This window comes from Carcharodon carcharias, chromosome 6 (assembly GCF_017639515.1).
Source record: "Carcharodon carcharias isolate sCarCar2 chromosome 6, sCarCar2.pri, whole genome shotgun sequence".
Taxonomy (NCBI): domain Eukaryota; kingdom Metazoa; phylum Chordata; class Chondrichthyes; order Lamniformes; family Lamnidae; genus Carcharodon; species Carcharodon carcharias.
In genome coordinates this window covers 149,026,634-149,049,368 of record NC_054472.1, presented here as the reverse complement: position 1 = coordinate 149,049,368, position 22,735 = coordinate 149,026,634, and the positions used below count along the sequence as shown (strand labels likewise).

At 43.2% G+C, this 22,735-nt stretch overlaps 1 protein-coding gene across 2 annotated transcripts in view; it reads right to left on the bottom strand.

Moving 5' to 3' along the window:
- The window catches only part of LOC121278999 (SREBF chaperone), a 203,855-nt gene that overhangs the window by 100,739 nt on the left and 80,381 nt on the right, over positions 1–22,735 (bottom strand). For both annotated transcript variants that reach the window (XM_041189711.1, XM_041189710.1), the window contains one exon: positions 16,645–16,774. In XM_041189711.1, the coding sequence (XP_041045645.1) occupies positions 16,645–16,774 (130 nt within the window). The remainder of the gene's footprint in view (positions 1–16,644; positions 16,775–22,735) is intronic.

Here is a 22,735-nt window from a genome sequence, read left to right as displayed (position 1 = left end):
CTCTCAAGAGAGAGGTCACCTCCATCTGTCAGATGATAGACCCTGAGATCTGCATCAACTGTGTGGGTGGGCACGGCTGCCCTCAACTTTTATGCCTCCGGTGTCGGTGAGTGATTTTTGTGGAGTCTCCCAGTCAGCTGTCCACACTTGTGTCAAGCAGGTAACAGACACTCTGTTCAGGCGTGCACTGACTTTCATCCACTGCTGCCGGGATGAGGCCAGCCAGACAGAGTGAGCCAGAGGTTTCGCAGTGATTGCTGGCTTGCCCCGTGTCCAGGGTGCAATCAAATGCATACATGTAGCTATCAAAGCGCCAGCGGGTGAGCCCAGTACCTTCGTCAACAGGAAGGGATCCCACTCCCTGAACTTGCAGATAGTGTGCGATCCCAAGATGCAGATTCTGCAAGTCTGTGCAAGATACCCAGGCAGCTCACATGACGTCTACATCCTCAGACACTCCCAGGTGCCGAGGCTCTTCAGTGCTCCAGCACGATTGGATGGATGGCTGCTTGGCTATCCCCTCAAAAAGTGGCTCAAGACGCCTCTCCGCCATACAACAGAAGCTGAGCAACGGTACAATAGGAGCCATGAATCCACAAGGGCTGTGGTAGAGAGAACTATCAGTCTTCTCAAGATGCGCTTCTGATGCCTGGACTGTTCAGGGGGTACACTCAAATACCCTCCCAGATCGTGTGTCGCTGATAGCAGTTGCGTACTGCGCTCTCCACAATCTTGCGCTGGAAAGGGACGACACAGTGGACGAAGATGATGTAGACGCAGTTGCTCCGGCTGCATGCAATGAGTCCATCAGTTGCATCCGTGGATGAGCACGCACAGGAGGATAGAGCACGCTGAGGGGATAGACGCTGACCCGGGCATACTCAAGGGAGGCAGAGACACCCGGGAGGCTTTAATCTAATGACCCTTCAGCTAGCACACCACAGATGGACCTTCAACACAAGCCAGGGCTGCAGGCTCCATGCTTGATACCTGATTGCAAAATCTGCCTGGATAAGAACAATAATTAAGGACCTTGTCAATAAAGCTTAATGTCACACAACTCATCATTACATCATGGGTAACTGTCCACCTGCAGAAGAAAGGAGTCACCCTGAGCCATGCTTACATATCAAAAGTTAATGATATAACAAAATGAAGTTCAGAAAAAAAAATTACAAAGGTGTTGCACATCACACCAAGTGGTCATGAACGAATAGTGCGGCAACATAAAAGCACCAGTGAGGAACCCATGGTGTGCTTAAGGTGCCTTAAATTTACGCTTATGGTTGCTACATCTAGGTGCTCCCCCCTCGATGGCACTGGCATCTGAGACAGCTTCCTCACTGTGCTGTCCTGTTGGCCTCGATGACCTTGGCGGCCCCACCTGGGAGGGAGCGGCCAGTTCCACGGCCAGCATCTCTCCAGTCGCCACAGCCTCATCGGATGCCACTGTCACTGGCAGAGGGGCGGAGGAGCTGCTGCCTTCATCCGGAGTGCCCTGAGAGGAGCCCGCAGAGATGACAGGCAGATGCTGCACTGACATGAGGTCACTTCGGACCTCCCTGCTCACCATAGATGGATGGGCACCGAGCTGGGGTACTTGATGCCCGAACCATGTCCCACACTGACACTGACCAGCCAAGGTCAATGCTGCTCTGAGGGCTTGCAGGTCTGAATGCAACCCCAGAAGGCCCTGACTGTTCTTCTGGAGGGGCCTTTCCACGAGAGTCACCACTCTCTCTATGGGGGAAGTATGGCACTTGGCCATGAGGGTCAGTGCATCGGTGATGCTCCACGTGGGCTCCTCCAGCACGGGCACCATGACACGCATTGCCTCATGTATCTCCGCCAGATCCTTCTGCATACCCTGCTGCACTTCCAGCGTTTGCTGCCTCACAGACGACGCCAGAGGCACATTATCAGCCACCAACCAAGCAGTCCTCTGACTGCTGGCACCATGGGCACTCTGTCTCCACCTGTTACTCAAGCAAGTGTGAAATGCCCTCATAGCTGTGCCCCAGGACAGTAGCCAAAGATCTAATTCCCACCAAGGTGCTAGTATCTGCGCTGATGCCTGCCTGGCAGAGATGGTGTGAAGCTGGTGAGTCGAAATGTTCAGGGCCCTTGGGTTTGAGAGGTGGCCTCTCTGTCTCCTCCTCACGGGCCTGCTCCTCCTCACGGGTGATGCTGAAAGGGAGAACGAGGACATTTGACTCTTTAAAGTGGAGACAATGTCAATGTGCATGCTTGTCCATCAGATCATTATGCGCTCATCCTTCCATAATCAATGATCAATCCATGTTGCAAATTTCAATCACTGAGCATTCAGCAGTGCCAAGGCTTCTGGACACACATGGTGACCTCAATGCTCACCGCCACCGGTGGACCTGGGCGCATGGCACCTCTCCGGATCCATGGCTTGCTGCTCGAATCGAGTCACGATGGCTGACTGGGCCTGGCCTCCACCAGTCCACATCCACTCAGTGGAATTGTGTGCAGTCTTCTCCTGAAAAGGAGAGAAGAGCATTGATTAGTCCACCCTGTACCTGGATACCCATTGTATCCCTGCCAACCCAACCAGAGTGGTACTTTGCAGGGTTCCAGTGCTTTGTCACCCTGCAGCTGCCACACACTCACAAAGAAGCCAGGGCTGACCCCACTCTTGCCCAAATGCTGCCTCCATCACATTTGGCCCCACAAGGTCTAACCTTGCAAAGCAAGGAAGCACAAGCACGTGAAACACAAAGGCCAGCTGATGGATTGGTGCCCCACCATCTGGAAGCTCCCTGCCAGCTGGAAGCTCCCCTCCCAGCATGTTAGCACCCTAACTTTGATATGTTTCGCAGTTCCAGCACTATGCCTAGATGCAGATCCTTGATTTTCCCCCCGAATCTATACATTGGGTGTCAGTAGCACACATGCTGCGGGTGTAGAACCAATCTCAGCAATACCCTCTCAGGGTGAACTAGGCATGGGCAACATCTGCTAGCCCACTGAGGGAAACATGGCGTGAAGGATTCAATGCTGTAACTGCACTCAGAGATGTTTGGAGCCTTGGGGGAAAGGCTGATGGCTGCATTAAGTGACGTCGGCCAACATGGGACTCACCCTTCCCGAGCACAGGACATCAATGAATCTCTTGTGGAACTGGACCCACATGCATTGCACCATATCATGGGATCTAGGCCACCTCCTCCCAGGCACATTTGGTCAGTTGGGGGGGCCTCCGCCTCCTGTCCTTCGGAAAGACTTCCCACCATGCTGCCACCTACTCCAGGAGGTCATCCGAAAACCGAGGGGCCCAATGCCCCACTGCCCTGCCCTCTGGCCTGCTCCACTGCCCTACGCTCTGGCTTGCTCTGCTGACCTACCCTCCAGCCTGGTCTGCTCACCAGAAGCCCTCTGGTGAGCCCTTTTACTTGCTATTGTGAGCAACCTTTCCAAGGCTGCCAGCGCTTCATTTAAACAGGCTGCTGGGTCACCAATGGACCTGGCGGTCATTGCATTCCTGCCACCGCCCGCCCACTCCTGCTATCCTTGGGAGTCGTGCATTATGCTGGGCGGGCCTTAATTGGCCTGCCTGCGTAAAATGGTGGTGCGCACCGGAACATCCGTGCCCGCTTGGCCCGTCCAACATGGGGAAAATTCTCACCCACATCTCTGTTGCCTTAATTTATCTTTCATTGTTTTGCTTATACTCCAACTTTCATATCCATACAGTAATATTCACCAGGTGTAGTATTTTATTAATATCATTCTGCGTTGAATATTTTTAAGACAGAGATGGATGGATTCTTGTTAAGCAAGTGGATGATAGATTATCGGGGGTAGATGGGATGCAGGTTCCAGGTTACTATCAGATCAGCCATGTTCTTATTAAATGGCGGAGAAGGCTTGAAGGGCTGAATGGCCTACTCCTACTCTTTGTTCGTATGCTTTCCATGGAGAGTTCCTATTTCTAAAGCAGTCTGACATTTTTGTGAAGCTTTGTTTTACAAGCGTTCTGCGCTTCCTAATGTCTTGACTGCTTTTCCCATCAGATATTATTAGGCTACCCAAATAAGAAAATGATTCTATCTGCTCTATTTTTTTCGATTCCATTGTCATTTGCATCTAAAGGTAAACCCATTTCTTTGATATTACCATGCATACAGTTTTGCTGAAGTTTAATGATAATCCACATCTGTTACTGTTTGTTACAATTTTGTCTGGAGTCTTTGCAGATTTTCCTCTGCATCTGCCATAATTACTATGTCACCCACATACATCAAATTATTTATATTTCGCCTACCCACTAAAATTCCGGGTAACTGATTGATTTCTTAAAATCATTTCACTGGAGAGATTGAAAAGGTCTGGAGACAGACCACAATCTTGTCGCACTCCTCTTTTTATAGCAATTCATTCACTGCATTTATTGTTTATTCTGACTTCTGATGTTTGGTCCCAGTATATGTTCTGCAGCAGTCTTAAATCCTCCATTTCTATGTTCAAGTAATGTAGAATTCCAAACATCTGTTTTTGCCTCACTCTGTCAAATGCCTTGGTGTAATCTATAAAACACAGGTATGTATATTTTTGGACTTCTATTGCTCTCTCCATTATCGTTCTGAACACAAATGTTGTACTTCTTCCTTTTCCTTCAAAGAATCCATATTGTTCTTCTGATACCTCTGATCTAATTCTGCTTCGTGCTCTCATCATGATTCTTAGAATGATTTTGATTAGGTGACTCATGAGACACTGTGGTAATGGAGACCATTCAAGTAGGGGAATGAAAAGAAATGTGTTAGGGCTACATAGGAATACATAACATGTACGGCAGAAAAACAGGCCATTCAGCCCAACCAGTCCATGATGGTGTTCCACTTGAGCTGCCTCCCATCTTTCCTCATTGAAATCTACCATCTTGAACGCTTGAAATGCTTGTCCAGCTTCCCCTTAAATACATCGATACTATTCATTTCAACCACACCCTGTGGTAATGAGTTCCACATTCTTACCACTCTTTGGGTAAAGAAATTTCTTCTGGATTCCCTATTGGATTTCTTGGTAACTATCTTATATTGATGGTCTCAAGTCATGCTGTTCCCCATCTGAGGGGACATTCTCTCTTTCTGCTCTATCAAAACCTCTGATAATTTTAAAGACCTCTATTAGATCAGCCATCAGCCGTTTTTTCCCCCCCAAGAGAAGAGGATCAGCCTCAATCCTTTCCTGATAGGTATGCCCATGTATTTCTGGTGCCATCCTTAGCATTCTCTGCACCCTCTTCAGTGCCTTCATATCTTAGTTATAATATAGCAATTAGAACTGCATGCAGTACTCTAATTGTGGTCTAACCAAGGTTCGATAGGTCTTGTGATGCAATGGGTAGTGTCTCTGCCTCTGAGCCAGAAGCTCTGCGTTTGAGTCCCACCCTAGGACTTGTCAGCCAAGGAAGGTGCATTCATAAAGCAGCCAAAAAGGCTGATTATCAATGTGCAAATACTTCCAACATATAGCAATGTAAGATTCCAAGAGCAGGAGAGATTCCTGGTCAGCCAAGTGATGGAAAGGAAGTTGGAGCCTCTACCATCACTATCTAAAGTAAAAGTGTATATTGCCACAGCAACTCAAAACTCCGAGTGAAATGTAACACTACTGCCAAGGATCGATACAAGTTTAACATAACTTCCCTACTTTTCAATTCTATCCCTTTAGAAACAAAACTTGATTTTTTTTATGGCCTTACTAACCTGTGGCACAACTGTATGGTTGATGCGTTTGTACTGAGATCCTTTTATTCCTCTACCCTTCCAAGTAATAAGTGATCTCCCTATTTTTCCAACCAAAATGTACTACCTCATCTATTTGTGAACTTCATATGCCAATTATTTGCCCAATCTGCAAGTTTATTAATGCCCTCTGTAATTTGTTGCAGTCCTCCTCAGTATGGACTATCACCACCCAATTTGATGTCAACTGCCAATTCAGAAATTGTTCTTTTGATTCCACAGTCCAAATTGTTAATGCAAATTGTGAACAGCAGTGGTCACAGCACTGATCCTTGTTGGGCACCATATTCCATCTTCTCCCACCCCTGACTTCCCATTCTCCACTTTGTCTTGAAGCCAGCTAGCAATCCATTCTGCCACTTGTCTCCTGAATCGACATTCTCTGACCTTATTCATTAGTCTATTATGGCACACCTTTTCAAAGATCCAGATAAATTATATCGGTTACCTCCTCAAAAAATTAAATAAGGTTGGTCAAGCAAGATTTTCCCTTTTGAAATCCATGCTGACTATTCATTATTATATTTCTAGATGTTCTTCTGTTTTCTCCTTTTGTAGGAATTCCATTATCTGTCCTACCATTGACATTAAGCTGACTGCTCCACAATTCCCTGGACATGTCTTGTCCCCATTCTTAAATAGAGAATTGACATTAGCCATCAGCTAGTCCTCTGGAACTATGACTTTTTCTAATGAATTATTAAATATGAGTAGTAATGTCTCCGCTCTCTTTTCTAGATTCTTTTAAAATTCATGGATTCAATCGATCTGCACCAGGAGATTTATAGTCTTTGAGTTTGTTTAGCATGTTCTAAATGCACTTATTGCTCATCTCATCATTGATGTCATGTCTATATGTTCCCTTCACACTGGAAAATCTCTCTCTCTCGCTCTCACTACTTGTCAGCCAATAGAATACTCCTGCAGCATGATCATTCCCTTTTTGCTTCTCAACTCTGATCAAATGGATTCTGTCTTTATCCCCTCCAGGACATCCTCTCTTCCCAACATGACAATATTTTTCCTAATCAGTAATCCCTTTATTCCTTCCCTATCTTTTCTGAACACTTTGCATCCTTGAATGTTTAGTGCCCAGTCCTAACCATTTTAAGTGACCTATCCAATATTGTCACATCAAACTTTCACACAGCTATTTGTGCTTGTAGCTCACCAAACTTATTCACCACACTTTGTGTGATTACATATGATAACAAGTTATACATTGTAAACCTTTCTTTGTATTCCTTCTTAGTCTTTTCCTATCTAATATGGTACTACTTACTCCTCTAGCGCTATCCAAAACTCACTCCTTTATCAACCTTATTCCTCTTTTTTGCTTCTATATCTTGGTTCCCATCCCTGTGTCAATTCAGTTTAACTCTCCCCAACCACACTAGTGAACTTTGCCATGAGCACATTGTGAAGGTGCAATCCATCCCTCATGAATAGATAGGACCAGTTCTGGGGCTTGAGCCAAGGATTCATCCCCTCCTCCTTGCAGAATATTCTGCACCCTCTCCGTGATATCCTTTAACCTAGCACCCAGGACATGCAGGATTCAAGATGACGGTTACAGAAACACCTTTCTGTCTCCAAGTGTGGAAACTTGATTGCATGTCTACTCTTTATTGTTTTCCCTTGTGGATTCCATTGTCAATGGTGTACACTTTCAAGATGTCATCACTCCTAGTAGTCTCCGATGCTAAGTACCAGTTCGATAATGGCACACACCAAGACGACTCCTGTATTTCCTGCCTCTTTCTTCTCTAGTGCTATCTACTATGCTGAACTCTCATTGCCTGTAAGGTGATCACCTCCTGGAATGTATGATCCAAGAAACTCACATCTTCCATGCTGCTCCACAGTGTCTCCAGCTACCACTCAAGCTCAGAAATTCTGAGCTCAAGCTTAAGCAGCTGAAGACACTTCTTACACACGTAGTCCCCAAGACACATGAAGTGTCCTGGAGTTCACACATGGCTCACAAATTGCAAGAAGTAGATCTCAGCTGCCCATCCATCGAACTACTCTATTTCATTTTTCAGAATCTAGTTAGCACCTTGTTTAAACTACTGATTTTAATTAATGCCTTTAGACCTGCTCTGCGCTAATACTCTTATTAATTCACTTACTGCTATACTTACCCTGTTGAAATTTTTAATGTCCCAGCTCCTGGTTGATATGGTACTTCAGGGAGAGGGAAATAAGGAGAGAGGAAGAAAGAGTGAGAGGGAGACAAGACAGGGAGAGAGAGAGACCTAGAAGCCTTAGGGCACAGATTTGTGTTGGGGGGAGAGGGAGAAAGAAATCAATTAGAATTCCGAATCCTAATAACCATCCATAGACTGCTGGAAAGTTCACGTATAGAGAGCAAGCCGCAATGAGGCTTGTCTGTTTTGCTCTTGCACTCTTCCTCAAGGTGAAAGGAAGGATGGCACTTAGATGAAGTACTGAAGGGTTGTTGACAACCACAGAACCGTATTCACAGCAATGCCTTCAGAAGAGATGGTGGAGAAATTCAGAAAGGACAATCTGAAGATTGACTATTTGATCTTCAGTTTGACCCTTCTTCTCTACAACAACTGGCATTTATAAAGCATATTTAATGTTGCAAGATATCCTAAAGTACTTAACAAGGGCTGTTTCAATAAAAGCTTTTGACACCAAGCCACACGAGGAGATATCAGGTCAAATGAACAAATGCTTGGGTTAAAAGGTAGGTTTCACTGAACACCTTAAAGGAGATAAGAGAGATAGAAAGGCAGAGGGGTTTAGGGATGAATTTCCAGAGTTTAGGGCCAAGATAGCTGAAAGCACAACCACCAGTGGTGTTGAGATTAAAATCGAGCATTCACAAGATGCCAGATTACAGGACTGCAGAGACATCAAAGGCTTGTAAGGGAGATTACAGAATAAGGAGGGGTGAGGCCATGGGGGGATTTGAAAACAAGGATGAGGATTTTAAAACTGAGGCGATGTCATGCTGGACGCTAGTGTAGATCAGCAAGCATAGGTGTGATGGCTGATCAAGCCTTGGTGCAAGTTAAGATCTAGGCAGAAGAGTTTTGAATGAATGTAAATTTATATTAGGGGGTGGGGAGTTAGTATGTTGACCAGGATAGCATTAGAATATTCACTTCTAAAAGGTGACAAGGGCATGGAGGAGTGTTTGAGATGAGCAAGGGCCAGGGTTGGGCGAGGTTACAGAGGTGGAAGTAGATAGTCTTGGTGATTGGGTGAATATGTGGTCAGAACTTCATCTCAGGATCAAATATAATGGTAAAGTGTTACTAACATTAAAATATTCATGAGAGCACCTTTAATACTGCAAAATAAGGTATACACATTCAAATTTAGAAGTTGTTACTCAGTAAGGAGAATAATCTTACTAGCTGTATTTCTTCGGCCTTGTTGGCCTCAGGCATTAAACTCTCTTTTACACAATACTCCATAGCAGCAAGGAAACTCAGGGCTATTTGACTGACATTGTAAAGAAAGCAAGACTTGAAAGAATGAGATAGGTCAATAAGATATAAAACAGTGAATAAATCATCCTAAGTTATCTCTGGCTCAGGGCTATTGGGATATCTGGAAAACAATCCATTTAAAATAAATAATAATTTTTTTCAAGAAAATCTCAAGAATTAAATTAATAATAGGTGCATGTGGGAGTACAGTATACTGTAATTGAGGATAAGTTGTAAGGCCTTTTTTCAAACCTGTATTTAATAACTGTTCATGATATAATCACAAGTTCATTACTATGGTGGACCTTTTTGGAAAAGAGAAGAATAATTATTTAAAAATCTAAAACATGCACCTAATGGCTTATTAGTCAAATATACTGTATATTGTGGCAATGAGACAAGCAGAAGAGGAACAAAAGAACTCAAGTAAATCATTTAGCCCTTTGGAGTTGTTCTGTCATTAAATGAGATTGCAGTTGAGCTACAACCTAATTCTAAATTCCAGTTTGGCTTCTGGCCTCTGTAGTTTGTTTTTGTGGATTTTTTTCAGTAAATGGAAATGGTGCAACTGACCTTGGTATCCCTGGATAACAACTGGGAATGGAAGTGCTGATTACTGTCTGGTGACCTATTGGATGTGACTCAGATGAGAATTCACCACTCCTATCTCCATGCCCCCAAAAGAGTCAAAGTAGGTACCAAGGTTCAAAAACAAAATAAACAGCCAAATAAGGAAGTTAAGCATTGCTATTACCATGCATTCATTACCCAGCCCATCATTAGTTTCAAGTCAGGAAGGGAGGAAGAAAAATTGGACAAAGAAGCATGTTGTAAAATCTTTGATGTCTGAGGACTTCAGTAGCATCAGAGGCACCAGAAAGAGTAATAACATGTATCTACTTTAATGGAGTTCTGTATGTTTTTAATTAAAAATGCATGTTTTCTTCTCTACATGACTGAGAAGTATCAGTGGTAGAAGCAGAAACTCTCATTACATCTGTATTTGGATATATAGTTAAACTGCCTTAACCTACAGGACTACACAACAAGAGATGGAAAATGGAATTAAACTGGATAGCTCTTTTTTGGTCAGCGAACATAATGAATCAAATGGCCTCCTTTTGTGCCATATGTTTCAATGAACTTCCATTTCACAGTTCAGTCTCTGACTGCACATTGAATTAATCTCAATAGATGAAGGATGTCAATTTGACATTTATGTTGAACAATTAAAAATAGAGGACAGTGCGCAAAATAAAGACATCTTAGCTGGGAGCCACACTTCACCTAAGTGATCAATTATTTAAAACAGAAACAGAATTACCTGGAAAAACTCAGCAGGTCTGGCAGCATCGGCGGAGAAGAAAAGAGTTGACGTTTCGAGTCCTCATGACCCTTCGACAGAACTTGAGTTCGAGTCCAAGAAAGAGTTGAAATATAAGCTGGTTTAAGGTGTGTGTGTGGGGGGCGGAGAGATAGAGAGACAGAGAGGTGGAGGGGCGGGGGGTGTGGTTGTAGGGACAAACAAGCAGTGATAGAAGCAGATCATCAAAAGATGTCAATGACAATAGTACAATAGAACACATAGGTGTTAAAGTTAAAGTTGGTGATATTATCTAAATGAATGTGCTAATTAAGAATGGATGGTAGGGCACTCAAGGTATAGCTCTAGTGGGGTTTTTTTTTTAATTTTTTTTTAAATAATGGAAATAGGTGGGAAAAGGAAAATCTTTATAATTTATTGGAAAAAAAAGGAAGGGGGAAACAGAAAGGGGGTGGGGATGGGGGAGGGAGCTCACGACCTAAAGTTGTTGAATTCAATATTCAGTCCGGAAGGCTGTAAAGTGCCTAGTCGGAAGATGAGGTGTTGTTCCTCCAGTTTGCGTTGGGCTTCACTGGAACAATGCAGTAAGCCAAGGACAGACATGTGGGCAAGAGAGCAGGGTGGAGTGTTAAAATGGCAAGCGACAGGGAGGTTTGGGTCATTCTTGCGGACAGACCGCAGGTGTTCTGCAAAGCGGTCGCCCAGTTTACGTTTGGTCTCTCCAATGTAGAGGAGACCACATTGGGAGCAACGAATGCAGTAGACTAAGTTGGGGGAAATGCAAGTGAAATGCTGCTTCACTTGAAAGGAGTGTTTGGGTCATTGGACGGTGAGGAGAGAGGAAGTGAAGGGGCAGGTGTTGCATCTTTTGCATGGGCATGGGGTGGTGCCATAGGAGGGGGTTGAGGAGTAGGGGGTGATGGAGGAGTGGACCAGGGTGTCCCGGAGGGAGCGATCCCTACGGAATGCCGATAAGGGGGGTGAAGGGAAGATGTGTTTGGTGGTGGCATCATGCTGGAGTTGGCGGAAATGGCGGAGGATGATCCTTTGAATGCGGAGGCTGGTGGGGTGATAAGTGAGGACAAGGGGGACCCTATCATGTTTCTGGGAGGGAGGAGAAGGCGTGAGGGCGGATGCACGGGAGATGGGCCGGACACGGTTGAGGGCCCTGTCAACGACCGTGGGTGGAAAACCTCGGTTAAGGAAGAAGGAGGACATGTCAGAGGAACTGTTTTTGAAGGTAGCATCATCGGAACAGATGCGACGGAGGCGAAGGAACTGAGAGAATGGGATGGAGTCCTTACAGGAAGCGGGGTGTGAGGAGCTGTAGTCGAGATAGCTGTGGGAGTCGGTGGGTTTGTAATGGATATTGGTAGACAGTCTATCACCAGAGAGGTCAAGGAAGGGAAGGGAAGTGTCAGAGATGGACCACGTGAAGATGATGGAGGGGTGGAGATTGGAAGCAAAATTAAATAATATTTCCAAGTCCCGACGAGAGCATGAAGCGGCACCGAAGTAATCATCGATGTACCGGAGAAAGAGTTGTGGAAGGGGGCCGGAGTAGGACTGCAACAAGGAATGTTCCACATACCCCATAAAGAGACAGGCATAGCTGGGGCCCATGCGGGTACCCATAATCAATTATTTAGCTATGAGTCCAGATAGCGCGTGTCGGGAGAGAAACAACCATAGAGGGAATGAAGGCCAAAACTAGTTCTGTGCTCATCTAACATCTAAACAGTAATGTCTAAAAACAGAAGGAAAGAATTTCATTTACATTGTGACTTTTGCAACCACAATGACGCTCCAAAGTATTTTATAGCCAATGAAATATTTTTGAAGTGTAGTCACTGTTGTAATGTAAGAAATGTGGCAAACTATCTGCACAGCAAACTCCCACAAACAGAGGTGTGATAATAAGATAATCTGCTTTTGTGATGCAGGTTTTGTGATCCCAAGTTAAGGGCTAAATATTAGCTATGACATTGGGAAAAACGCCCCGCCTCCTCTTGAAAATTGAGCCAACAATTACCAATTCTTCCGAGCACTCAGTATTTTTACAGCAGTAGGTAATAAACAGCTAATATGTAAATTGTTGATGATCTCTTGAAATAGCATTGGTAGTGAGGTTGGAGGCAGGGGAGGGGGAAGGGGAGTTCCACTGTGCTGCTGAACATATGTTCAGATGCACATGTTTAAAAGGTAGCAACCTGAGTGGCAAGGACGAAAATGGCTGGTCTTGCATCAAATCAGCATTAGACTCTGAACCTGCAGGCACCCGACACATGCATCTAACATCCACACTAATGGTCGCAATAAGTTTGGGAAAGGCAACACAGGTGGGCAAAAATGACACACACGTTATTTTTCTATTAAAATGTCACCCATAGTGCTGAAACTACTGGCACTATAGAGCCAGATTTTGTGACCATTGAGTTAGTACAATTGGAAGGTCAGTAGATAGATATAAGTTTGAGGAGAAAAAGAAGGAAAAGGCATTCTAATTAGAAACATTGAAATTGAAACATGAGAAGCAGCAGTAAGAGTGATGCAGGCAACAAGAAGATAGACAGCCAGAGGAACAGGGATTGCACAAGGGATCATCACCAATCCGGGTATATCCTTTCACATTGGTAGGTCAAACCCAGTGGAGGTGGCTGCACAGTACTATGCAATCGAGAAGGAGTGGCCTTGGAAGTGCTTAATATTGACTCTGCACCCCATGGTATCAGGTCAAACATGGGCATGGAAACCTCTTGATGATTACCACCTATCACCCTTCCCAAGCTGGTGACATAGTAGTCCTCCGTATTGTACACCACTCAGAAGAACCATTGAGGAAGCACTGAGGAGGCACTGAGGGCTAGAGGGAAAATTTTTATTCTAGCACAATCTGTAACTTCGTGGCCCAGCATATCCCTCATTCTACATATCACATCAAGCCAGAGAATCAAACTGGATTCAAGGAGGAGTGTAAAAGAGCACATAAGAAGCAGCACTGAGCTTATCTAAAATGAGGTGCCAATCTGGTGAAGCTATAATGAAGGGCTACATACATGCTGAACAGTGGTAACAGCATGCTAGAGAGAGAGAGCTAAGCAATCCAAACCAATGGATCAGATCAAAGTTCTGTGCTCTGTCATGTCCATGAATGGTGGTGGACAATTAAACAACGAATGGGCGGAGGAGGCTCCAGGAAAATAACCTCCTTTAATGATGTCAAGGCCCATGGGTGATCCATCTCGGCCTCCACCTGAGGTCACCACCTTCACAAATGCCAGTCTTCAGCCAATTTGATAAGCTCTATGTGATATCAAGAAATGGCTGAGTGCAACAGATGCAGCAAAGGCTAAAGGCCCTGACAACATCATGGTTGGGCTGCTCTAAAGACTTGAGCTCCAGAACACGCCTAGCCACAGTGTGCTAGTACAACTGCAACATTGACACCTCTCCAACAAAATGAAAGATTGCACAGGTATGTCTTGTCTGCAAAGAAAGAAGGGCAAATCCAACTCCACTAGTCTACTCTCAATCATCAGCAAAGTAATAGAAAGAGCCATCAACAGCACTTACTCACCAATAACCAGCTCACCAATGTTCAGTTTGGGTTCTACCAGGACCACTCAGCACAGGACCTCATTAGAGTCTTGGCTCAAACAAAAGAGCCAAATTCCAGAGGTAAGGTCAAAACAACAAGGGCTGCATTTGATTGAGTGTGGCATCAAGGAGCCAAACTAAAATTAAACTCAGTGGGATTCAGGAAGAAGATCTCCACTGGCTGGAGTCATAACCTAGTACAAAGGAAGATGATATGGTTGTTGGAAGCCAATCATCTCAGCCTCAAGACATCAATGCAGGAGTTCCTCAGGGCAGAGACTAGACCCAACTGTCTTCAGCTGCTTCATTAATGACCTTCTCTCCATCACAAGGTCAGAAGTGGAGAGTTTGCTGATGACAGGGGTAACGTTCCCACGATATCTTGTAAACGACGAAATCGCAAAGAGGGAACACATTTTGAATGGGATTCAATTAGATCTGTTCCAGCCATGCGAGGGCAGTACTGGGCTCGCCAGCAAATATGTGGTGCAGTACCTGTATGGAACAGACAGGGGAGCCTCTGAGCAATACATCAGTGAAGGTTTAAAATTGAATAGAGCCGCTACTGTACTTCTGGTCGTTCCGTCATGACTGCTGTCTCCCCAGGTAAAGAAGAGAGCAAGCGAGGACAAACCACGGATAAGTGAGCATTGCTCATGTGATGGGCGATGCTTCCAGAAAGTAAAAAGTGTGGTAGGTGTACTTGTGAACAAGGAAGTCGCAAACTGTGGGACTTTACGGTATTCAGTTTCCTTCACACCTTCTTAGATGAAGCAGTCCGTGCCCAGATGAAGCAAGACCTGGACAACATTCAGGCCTGGGGTGGGAGGGGTCTCTACTGACTAGAAACTTAACTGAACTAACAAAAATAGTGTGGCTAAAAGAACAGTTCAGTGGCTGTGTATTCTGTGGCAAGAACTCAACTCCTAATTCCCCATAGCCTTTCCAAGACACAAGTTAGAAGTCTGCCAAAATACTCTCCACTTGCCTGGACGAGGATGAGCACAGCTCCAATACCAATCAAGAAGCTTGACGCCAACCAGGGTGAAGCAGCCAGCTTGACTGGTGCCCCATTCACCACCTTAAACATTCACTGCCTCCATTACTGGTGCACCATGGCTACTCTGAACTACCTAAAAAATGCGCTGCAAAAACTTGCAAAAAGCACCTCCCAAATCTGCGACTCTACCATCCAGAAGGACAAGTATAGCAGGTGCATTAGAGCATTACCAGCTGCAAGTTCCCCTCCAAGTCATCCACCACGGTGTGTTGGAAATATGCTGCTGGGCCTCGATCATCACGGGGTCAAAATCCCAGAACTCCCTAGCCAACAGCACCGCGAGATTACCCTTACCACATGGACTGTAGTGGCTTGAGAACAGAGCTCACCACAATCTTCTCAAGGAGAATTAGGGATAGGCAATAAATGCTGGCAATGCCCACATCCCATGAATAACAAAAAGAGACCAATTCTATTTAAGGCTGAGGAAAAAAACTACATCATTGTCAAATTGGTACAGAATCCTGCATCAGCAGTAAGTTGAGTCACAGAATGAGACCAACCATTTTTTCAATTAATGGTCTCCTTATTTAAGGAAGGAGGTATATGCATTAGAAGCAGTTCAGAGAAAGTTCACGAGACTAATATCAGGAAAGGACGCGTTGCCTTATGAGGAAAGGTCAGACAGGCTAAGCTTGTATCCACTGGAGTTTAGAAGAGTAAGAAGCGACTTGATTGAAACCTTTAAGATCCTGAGGGGTCTTGACAGGGTGGATGTGGAAAGGATGTTTCCTCTTGTGGGAGAATCTAGAACTAGTTTAAAGATAAGGGGTAATAGTTTAAAGATAAGGGGTTGCTCATTTAAGACAAATATGAGGAGAGTTTTTCCTGAGGGTTGAGAGTCTCTGGAACTCTGCTTCCACTGCCATTTGCAAAGGAGAGTATTTGAATATTTTTAAGGCAGAGCTAGATAGATTCTTGATAAACAACGGGATGAAAGGTTATAAGGTGGGAATGTGGAGTTGAGGTTACGATCAGATCAGCCATGATCTTGCTGAATGGCAGAGCAGGCTCAAGGGGCCGAGTGGCCTACTCTCTGCTCCTAATTCAAATGTTCGTAGGTATTTTTGTTTTTAATTCAATTGCATTCCAAACTTTAAACAAAGAAATAATATTCATAGTTTCATCTGGACATTCAATTTGTGTTTTTATGTTTATATATTTATGCCTTTAACAATATATTATGACAGTATCATGAAATTTGTTCAACATATCTTCATGTGATACACCTCTTATGTGACAAGTGATCATGAGATTACTTCTGCTATTATTGATAAACTTGCAACCATTAGTACTGTACTCAAGGGTTAAATGTCTGAAAATTCTCTTTCTAGATTCACCATTACCTGCTTTGCCGAAAAATAACAACTTCCCTACAGAAGATGTAATAGTCAAACAGTTGACCAATGCAGAACTTACCCAATCTGGTCTATCATTCTGATCAGCATGTCGTGGATTTCGTTCAAGTGGGGGTACAGAGTAATCCTTCACAGGTGTTGTGAACTCCACAGGCCCTGTTCCTGGCAGAGGTAGCTTTAATAAGGGATAACTATGATAAATCAAAGCAAAAGAAAATTAAGTACAAAAATCCCAGAAATATTTTCAATTATTTTCCCCTCAACTATTCTTGTGATGTCTTGACATACTTGAATTACTTCTAAAGTGCAGTGAGTAACTTATTGTGTTGGAAAGGCATTGTAAAATATTTTTTTCCCCCCAGCTCAGATTCTGACAAACAATAGTACTTTTTCACTTTAGTCAAACTACATTGCTGAGGCTTCACCTTCCACTCTTGCACATACTTAGCATTCAGGATCTACTCCAAAGTCACAATTGTGTTAGCTACCAAAATATATTCAGTTGGGTGCAAACGTAAATCATACAAGTAGCAAGCTACTCAAAATTAAATATCTATCCTGTATTTAAGGAGGAGGGCAGCATTTTACTTCAAATTCAAGTAAGATAACTTGTATGATTCATCATATCAAATTTTTCTGCCATCCACTGTGACAGTCAAGCAAACAACTATAAATCACTCTATACATAAAGTTCAAAATGCTATCTGGAATTAGAAAGTCAAAATCTATACATCGCAATTCAACATAACTAGGAATGTTGTATGCAGTCTGCAAGGCAACTGATGTGGAGGTCTGTTGAGAAAGTGAGAAGATAGGAAAATCATTACTCTGCAAGTATCTCCTCCTCCCCATAAAATAAGTACTAGATGACAACTTGCATTTACCTAGCACCTTTAACATAATTAAATGGTCCAATGCACTTCACAGGAACTTCAAACAAAATCTGACACTGACCACATAGAGATATTATGACAAATAACCAAATGCTTGGTCAAAAAGAAAGGTTTTAAGGAGCATCTTAAAGGAGAAAACTGAAATGGAGGTTTAGATTGGGAATTCCAGAGATAGAACATTGGTATTTGAGGCATGGCCATCTGTGGAACAACAATTAAAATCAAGAGACAAGAATTGGATGAGAACAGAGATTTTGGGAGGGTTGGAGGAAGTTACTGAGATAGGGAGGGGTAAGGCCAAGACATGATATGAAAACAAGGATGAGGATTTTAAAACTGAGGTATTGTCACACAAGGGAGCAGTATTGGTAAGTGAACAAAAAAGTGATGGGTGAACTGAACATGGTGCGAGTTAGAAAAGCAGAGTTTTGGATGATCCCAAGATTATGTAGGTGGAAGATCTGGAATAGTCAAGTCTAGAGGTAAAAACAACATGGATGAGGGTTTCAGCAGCAAATGAGCTGAAGAGGGTCAAGGTGGGGCAACATTGCAGAGGTGGAAGCAGGTGGATCATGCAGATGGGCTGGAAATGCAGCTGGAAGTTCACCTTGGAGTCAACTATGATGCCGAAGTTACAAATCGTCTGGTTCAGCCTCAGGCAGTTGCCAGAGAGAGGAATGGAGTCAGAGGCTAGGGGAAGGAGTTAGTGGCAAGGTCTGGTATCAATCTTTCCGATATGAAGCACCTGAAGAAGACTCTGGAAAGGGAGAGTTATCACCTAGGAGCTGTGGTACACGTTTGAAAGATAAGATAGGGTGAAGGATAAGGCAAGGTGAATGGTTTATGCATTTGTGTCAAAGGAAGGTTTCACTTTTTAGGACAGTGTGATTAGCTCAGGAGAAGCATTACAGTTTGGTGGACTTCACCTTAGCCCAACTGTACCATGTTCTTAAATGATAAATGAAGAGTGGGGAGGATTTAAACTATAGCAAGGCAGGGGAAGAGCAATTCAAGATTTGAAGCTGGATATCCCGGTAAGGAATGATAAAGTTAACAACAGAAATAGGAAATGTAGCAAAACATGTGAAAAAATGAAAATGAACAGAAAAGAGGACAACTGAAGGTAGGGAAAGAAAAGAAAGAAAAACTATATGTATCAACCATGATTCAGTTAGTCGTACTCTTGCTCCTGAGTCACAAGGTTCTGAGTTCCAAGGCTTGAGCACAGCAATAAAAACTGATACTCCAGTGTAGTGATGAGGGAATACTGTACTGTCAAAGATGCTGCCTTTAGGATAAGAAATTGAACCAAGGCCCGTCTGACTGCTTGAGTGGATGTAAAAGATCCTATGGCACTATTTCAAAGAGATGAAGGGAGTTATCACTTGCACCCTGGCCAAAATTTATCCCTCAATCAACATAATAAAAATAGATTATCTGGTCATTATCACATTGCTGTTTGTGACAGTTTCCGGTGCATAAATTGGCGGCCATATTTCATTGGCTATAAAGCGCTTTGAGATGTCTGGTACTTCTGAAGAACTATATATATAAATTTTTCTTTCAATTATGCAAAGGAAAAATGCTAAACAAGTTTGGAAAATGAATCAGAAAAGTGTCCACCCTAAGTTCTATACAGAAATGCTAGGAGCTTGCAGAGCAAATAGGGTACCTGTATATCTACGATGAAGAAGAAAACTATGATCTATTAGGAATCAGAGACTTTTAAGGACTTGGACTGGCTGGTAAATGTGCAAGTATAGGTCCAAAGAGATAAGAGCATAAGAAATAGGAGGAGTAGGCCATTCAGACCTTCAAGCCTGCCCCACCATTCAGTAAGATCATGGCTGATCTGCCCCAGGTCTCAACTCCTCTTTCGTGCCAGCTCCGCACAACCCTCAATTCCCCGCTATTTTAAAAATCTAACTCCTCTTTAAGTACTTACAGTGATCTAGCTTCCACAACTCTCTGGGGTAGAGAATTCCAGACATTCACTGCCCTCAGAGAATTCCTTCACATCTCAGTTTTAAATGAGATTCCCCTTAATCTGTAAATATGTCCCCTAGTTTGAGATTCTCCCACTAGTGGAAACATCTTCTCAACATTTACCCTGTCAAGCCCCCTCAGAATCTTGTACACTTCAATAAGATCACCCCTCATTCTTCTAAACTCTAATGAATGAAGGCCTAACTTGTTTAGCCATTCTTGATAAGTCAACCCCTTCATCCAAGGAATCAGCCTAGTGAATCTCTTTTGAACTGCCTCCAATGTCAGTATATCCTTTCTATAAACAGGGACCAAAACTGTACACAGTACTCCAGCTACAGCCTCAACAACACCCTGTGCAGTTGTAACAAGACTTCCCTATTTTTAAACTCCAGCCCCCTAGCGATACAGGCCAAAATTCCATTTGCCACCTTAATTTCTAGCTGCACCTGCATGCTAACCTTTTGTGTTTCATGCACAACACCCAGGTTCCTCTCTGCTGCACATTTTTGGAGTCTGTCCCCAGTTAAATAATAGTCTGCCTTTTGATTCTTCCTACCAAAGTGCATGACCTCTCACTTTCCAATATTAAACGCCATCTGCCAAGTTTTTGCCTACTCACTCAACCCGTCTATATCCCCTTGCAGATTCTTTATTTCCTCATGACAACATGCCCTCCCACCTATTTTTGTATCATCAGCAAATTTGGATGCAATACATTCTGCCCCTTCCTCCAAGTCATTAATATAGATAGTAAATAATTGAGGCCCTAGGACTGATCCTTGTGGCACTATTTATGTCTTTCCAATCTGAAAAAGACCCAATAATCCCGAATCTGTCTTCTGTGTGTTATCCAATCCTCAAACCATGCTACTACATTATTCCCAATACTGTGAGCTCCTATCTTGTGCAATAACCTTTTACGTGGCACCTTATCGAATAAGAGAGGGAGCGGTTATGTATAATTTTAAAAAAAGTCTAATAGTAAATGAAGTGGGAAACCTGAGTTCATTTAGAAGCTCTGGATACTTTGTGCATCAGGCTGAATGAGAAACATAGGAAAAATTTAGGCAAACGACAAAATTAGAGCAGTTTATGCTCACTTCAGAGGAATATTAAAGGTAGAGAGGTAGATAAATTGCAATGGGAGATTTCAATTTGCCAGAAATCAACTGGGAAAATTATAGTGAGATTAAGAAAAGTAAATAGTTATTTTCAGACATGATTATGAGGTGTTAATGATTCAAATGATTATATAGGAGGTGGAGTAATACAAATATTGTTAATATGCAATGGTCAGGGATGTTTGATACAATTAAATTCAGAAATCAACTAGCTAAATGTGGTGCTTGAAGGGGGGAGGGTTCAACTGAAGGGAAGCTTAGAGAATTAAAAAAAATGAGAGCAGAGGTGCTGGGTAGTGAAGAGGCGAACGATAATCAAAGTGTGGCAGGAAGGGGCAGAAAATATAAGCAGAAGAGTGCAGCAGAAATTAGAGCCAGATGAGTAATAATGGTATAAAGTCAAAACTTAAGGCTCTTTATCTGAATGCACGCAGCATTTGTAACAAGATAGATGAGTTGACGGCACAAATAGAAATAAATGGATATGACTTGATAGCTATTACAGAGACTTGGTTGCTGGGTGACGAAGACTGGGAACTCAATATTTAAGAATATTCGACGTTCTGGCAAAAAGGAAAAAGGGGTGAGGTAGCTTTGTTAATAAAGGAAGGTCTCAGTGTGGTGGTGAGTAGTGATATAGGTGCAATAGATCATGATGTGGAATCAGTTTGTATGGAAATAAGGAATAGCAAGGGGAAGAAGTCAAGGGTGGGAGTCGTCAATAGGCCCCCGAAGAGTTGCCTCACTGTAGGACAAAGTATAAATCGGGAAATAACGGAGGTGTGTAAGAAGGGCGCTACAGTTGTCATGGGTGATTTTAATCTGCATATTGATTGGACAAATCAGATTGGGTGGGGTAACATTGAATACGAATTTGTGAAGTGCGTAAGGGATTGTGTCTTAGTGCAATACGTTGCAGAACCTTTCCAGGAACAGGCTATTTTAGATTTAGCAATGTGTAATAAGGTAGGATTAATAAGAGATATCGTAGTTAAGGATCCGCTAGGGGGTAGCGAACACAACATGGTAGAGTTTCAAATTCAGTTTGATGGCAAGCAACTCAGATCTCAAATCAGTGTCCTCAACTTAAATAAGGGCAATTACAGAGTATGAAGAAAGAACTGTCTAAAGCGGGCTGGGAAAATAGACTAAGGGGAAGGTCAATGGGTGAGCAGCGGCAGACATTTAAGCAGATATTTCATAACACTCAGCAAAAATGCATCCTGATGAAAAAGAAGGCTGAACCACCCGTGGTTAACAAAGGTGGTCAAGGAGAGTATCCAATCAAAAACTAAGGCATACAAAGCGGCGAAAGCTAGTGGTAGGCCATTGGATTGGGAATTTTTTTTTAGGAACCAGCAGATGACTGAAAAGCTAATAAAGAAGGAGAAAATTGATTATGGAAGTAAATTGGCAAATATAAAAACAAACAGCAAGAGCTTCTACGGGTATATAAAAAGACAGTAGCTAAAGTGGGCATGGGACTCTTGGAGGATGCGACTGGAGAATTGATATTGGGAAACAGGGAAATGGCAGATAATTTAAACCAATATTTTGCAGCAGTCTTCACTGTGGAGGGCACTATAAACATCCCAATAAGCAAGGAGCCAATGGGAGGAAAGATCTTGTAACAGTCTCTATCACGAGGGACAAAGTATTTGACAAACAAATGGGACTAAAGGCAGACAAGTTGCTAGGAACTGATGGCCTGCATCCAAGGGTTTTAAAGGAAGTGGCTGCAGGTATAATGGCAGCATTGGTTGAAATATTCCAGATCTCATTGGATTCCAGGAGGGTCCCAGTGGATTGGAAAACCGTTGATGAGATGCCCCTGTTCAAGCAGGAAGGGAGACAAAGAGCAGGAAACTATAGGCCAGTCAGCCTAACATCTGTCATTGGGAAAATGCTAGAGTCCATTATTAAGGAAGAAATAGCAGGACATTTAGAAAAACTTAACACAATCAAACAGAGTCAACATGGTTTTGTGAAACGGAAAACATGTTTGACAAAGTAGCCAGAATTATTTGAGGATAAAACAAGTAGAGTTGATAAAGGGGAACAGGTGGATGTAGTATATTTGGATTTCCAGAAGGCATTCGCTAAGGTGTCACATAAAAGGTTATTGCTAAAGATAAGAGCTCACAAGTAT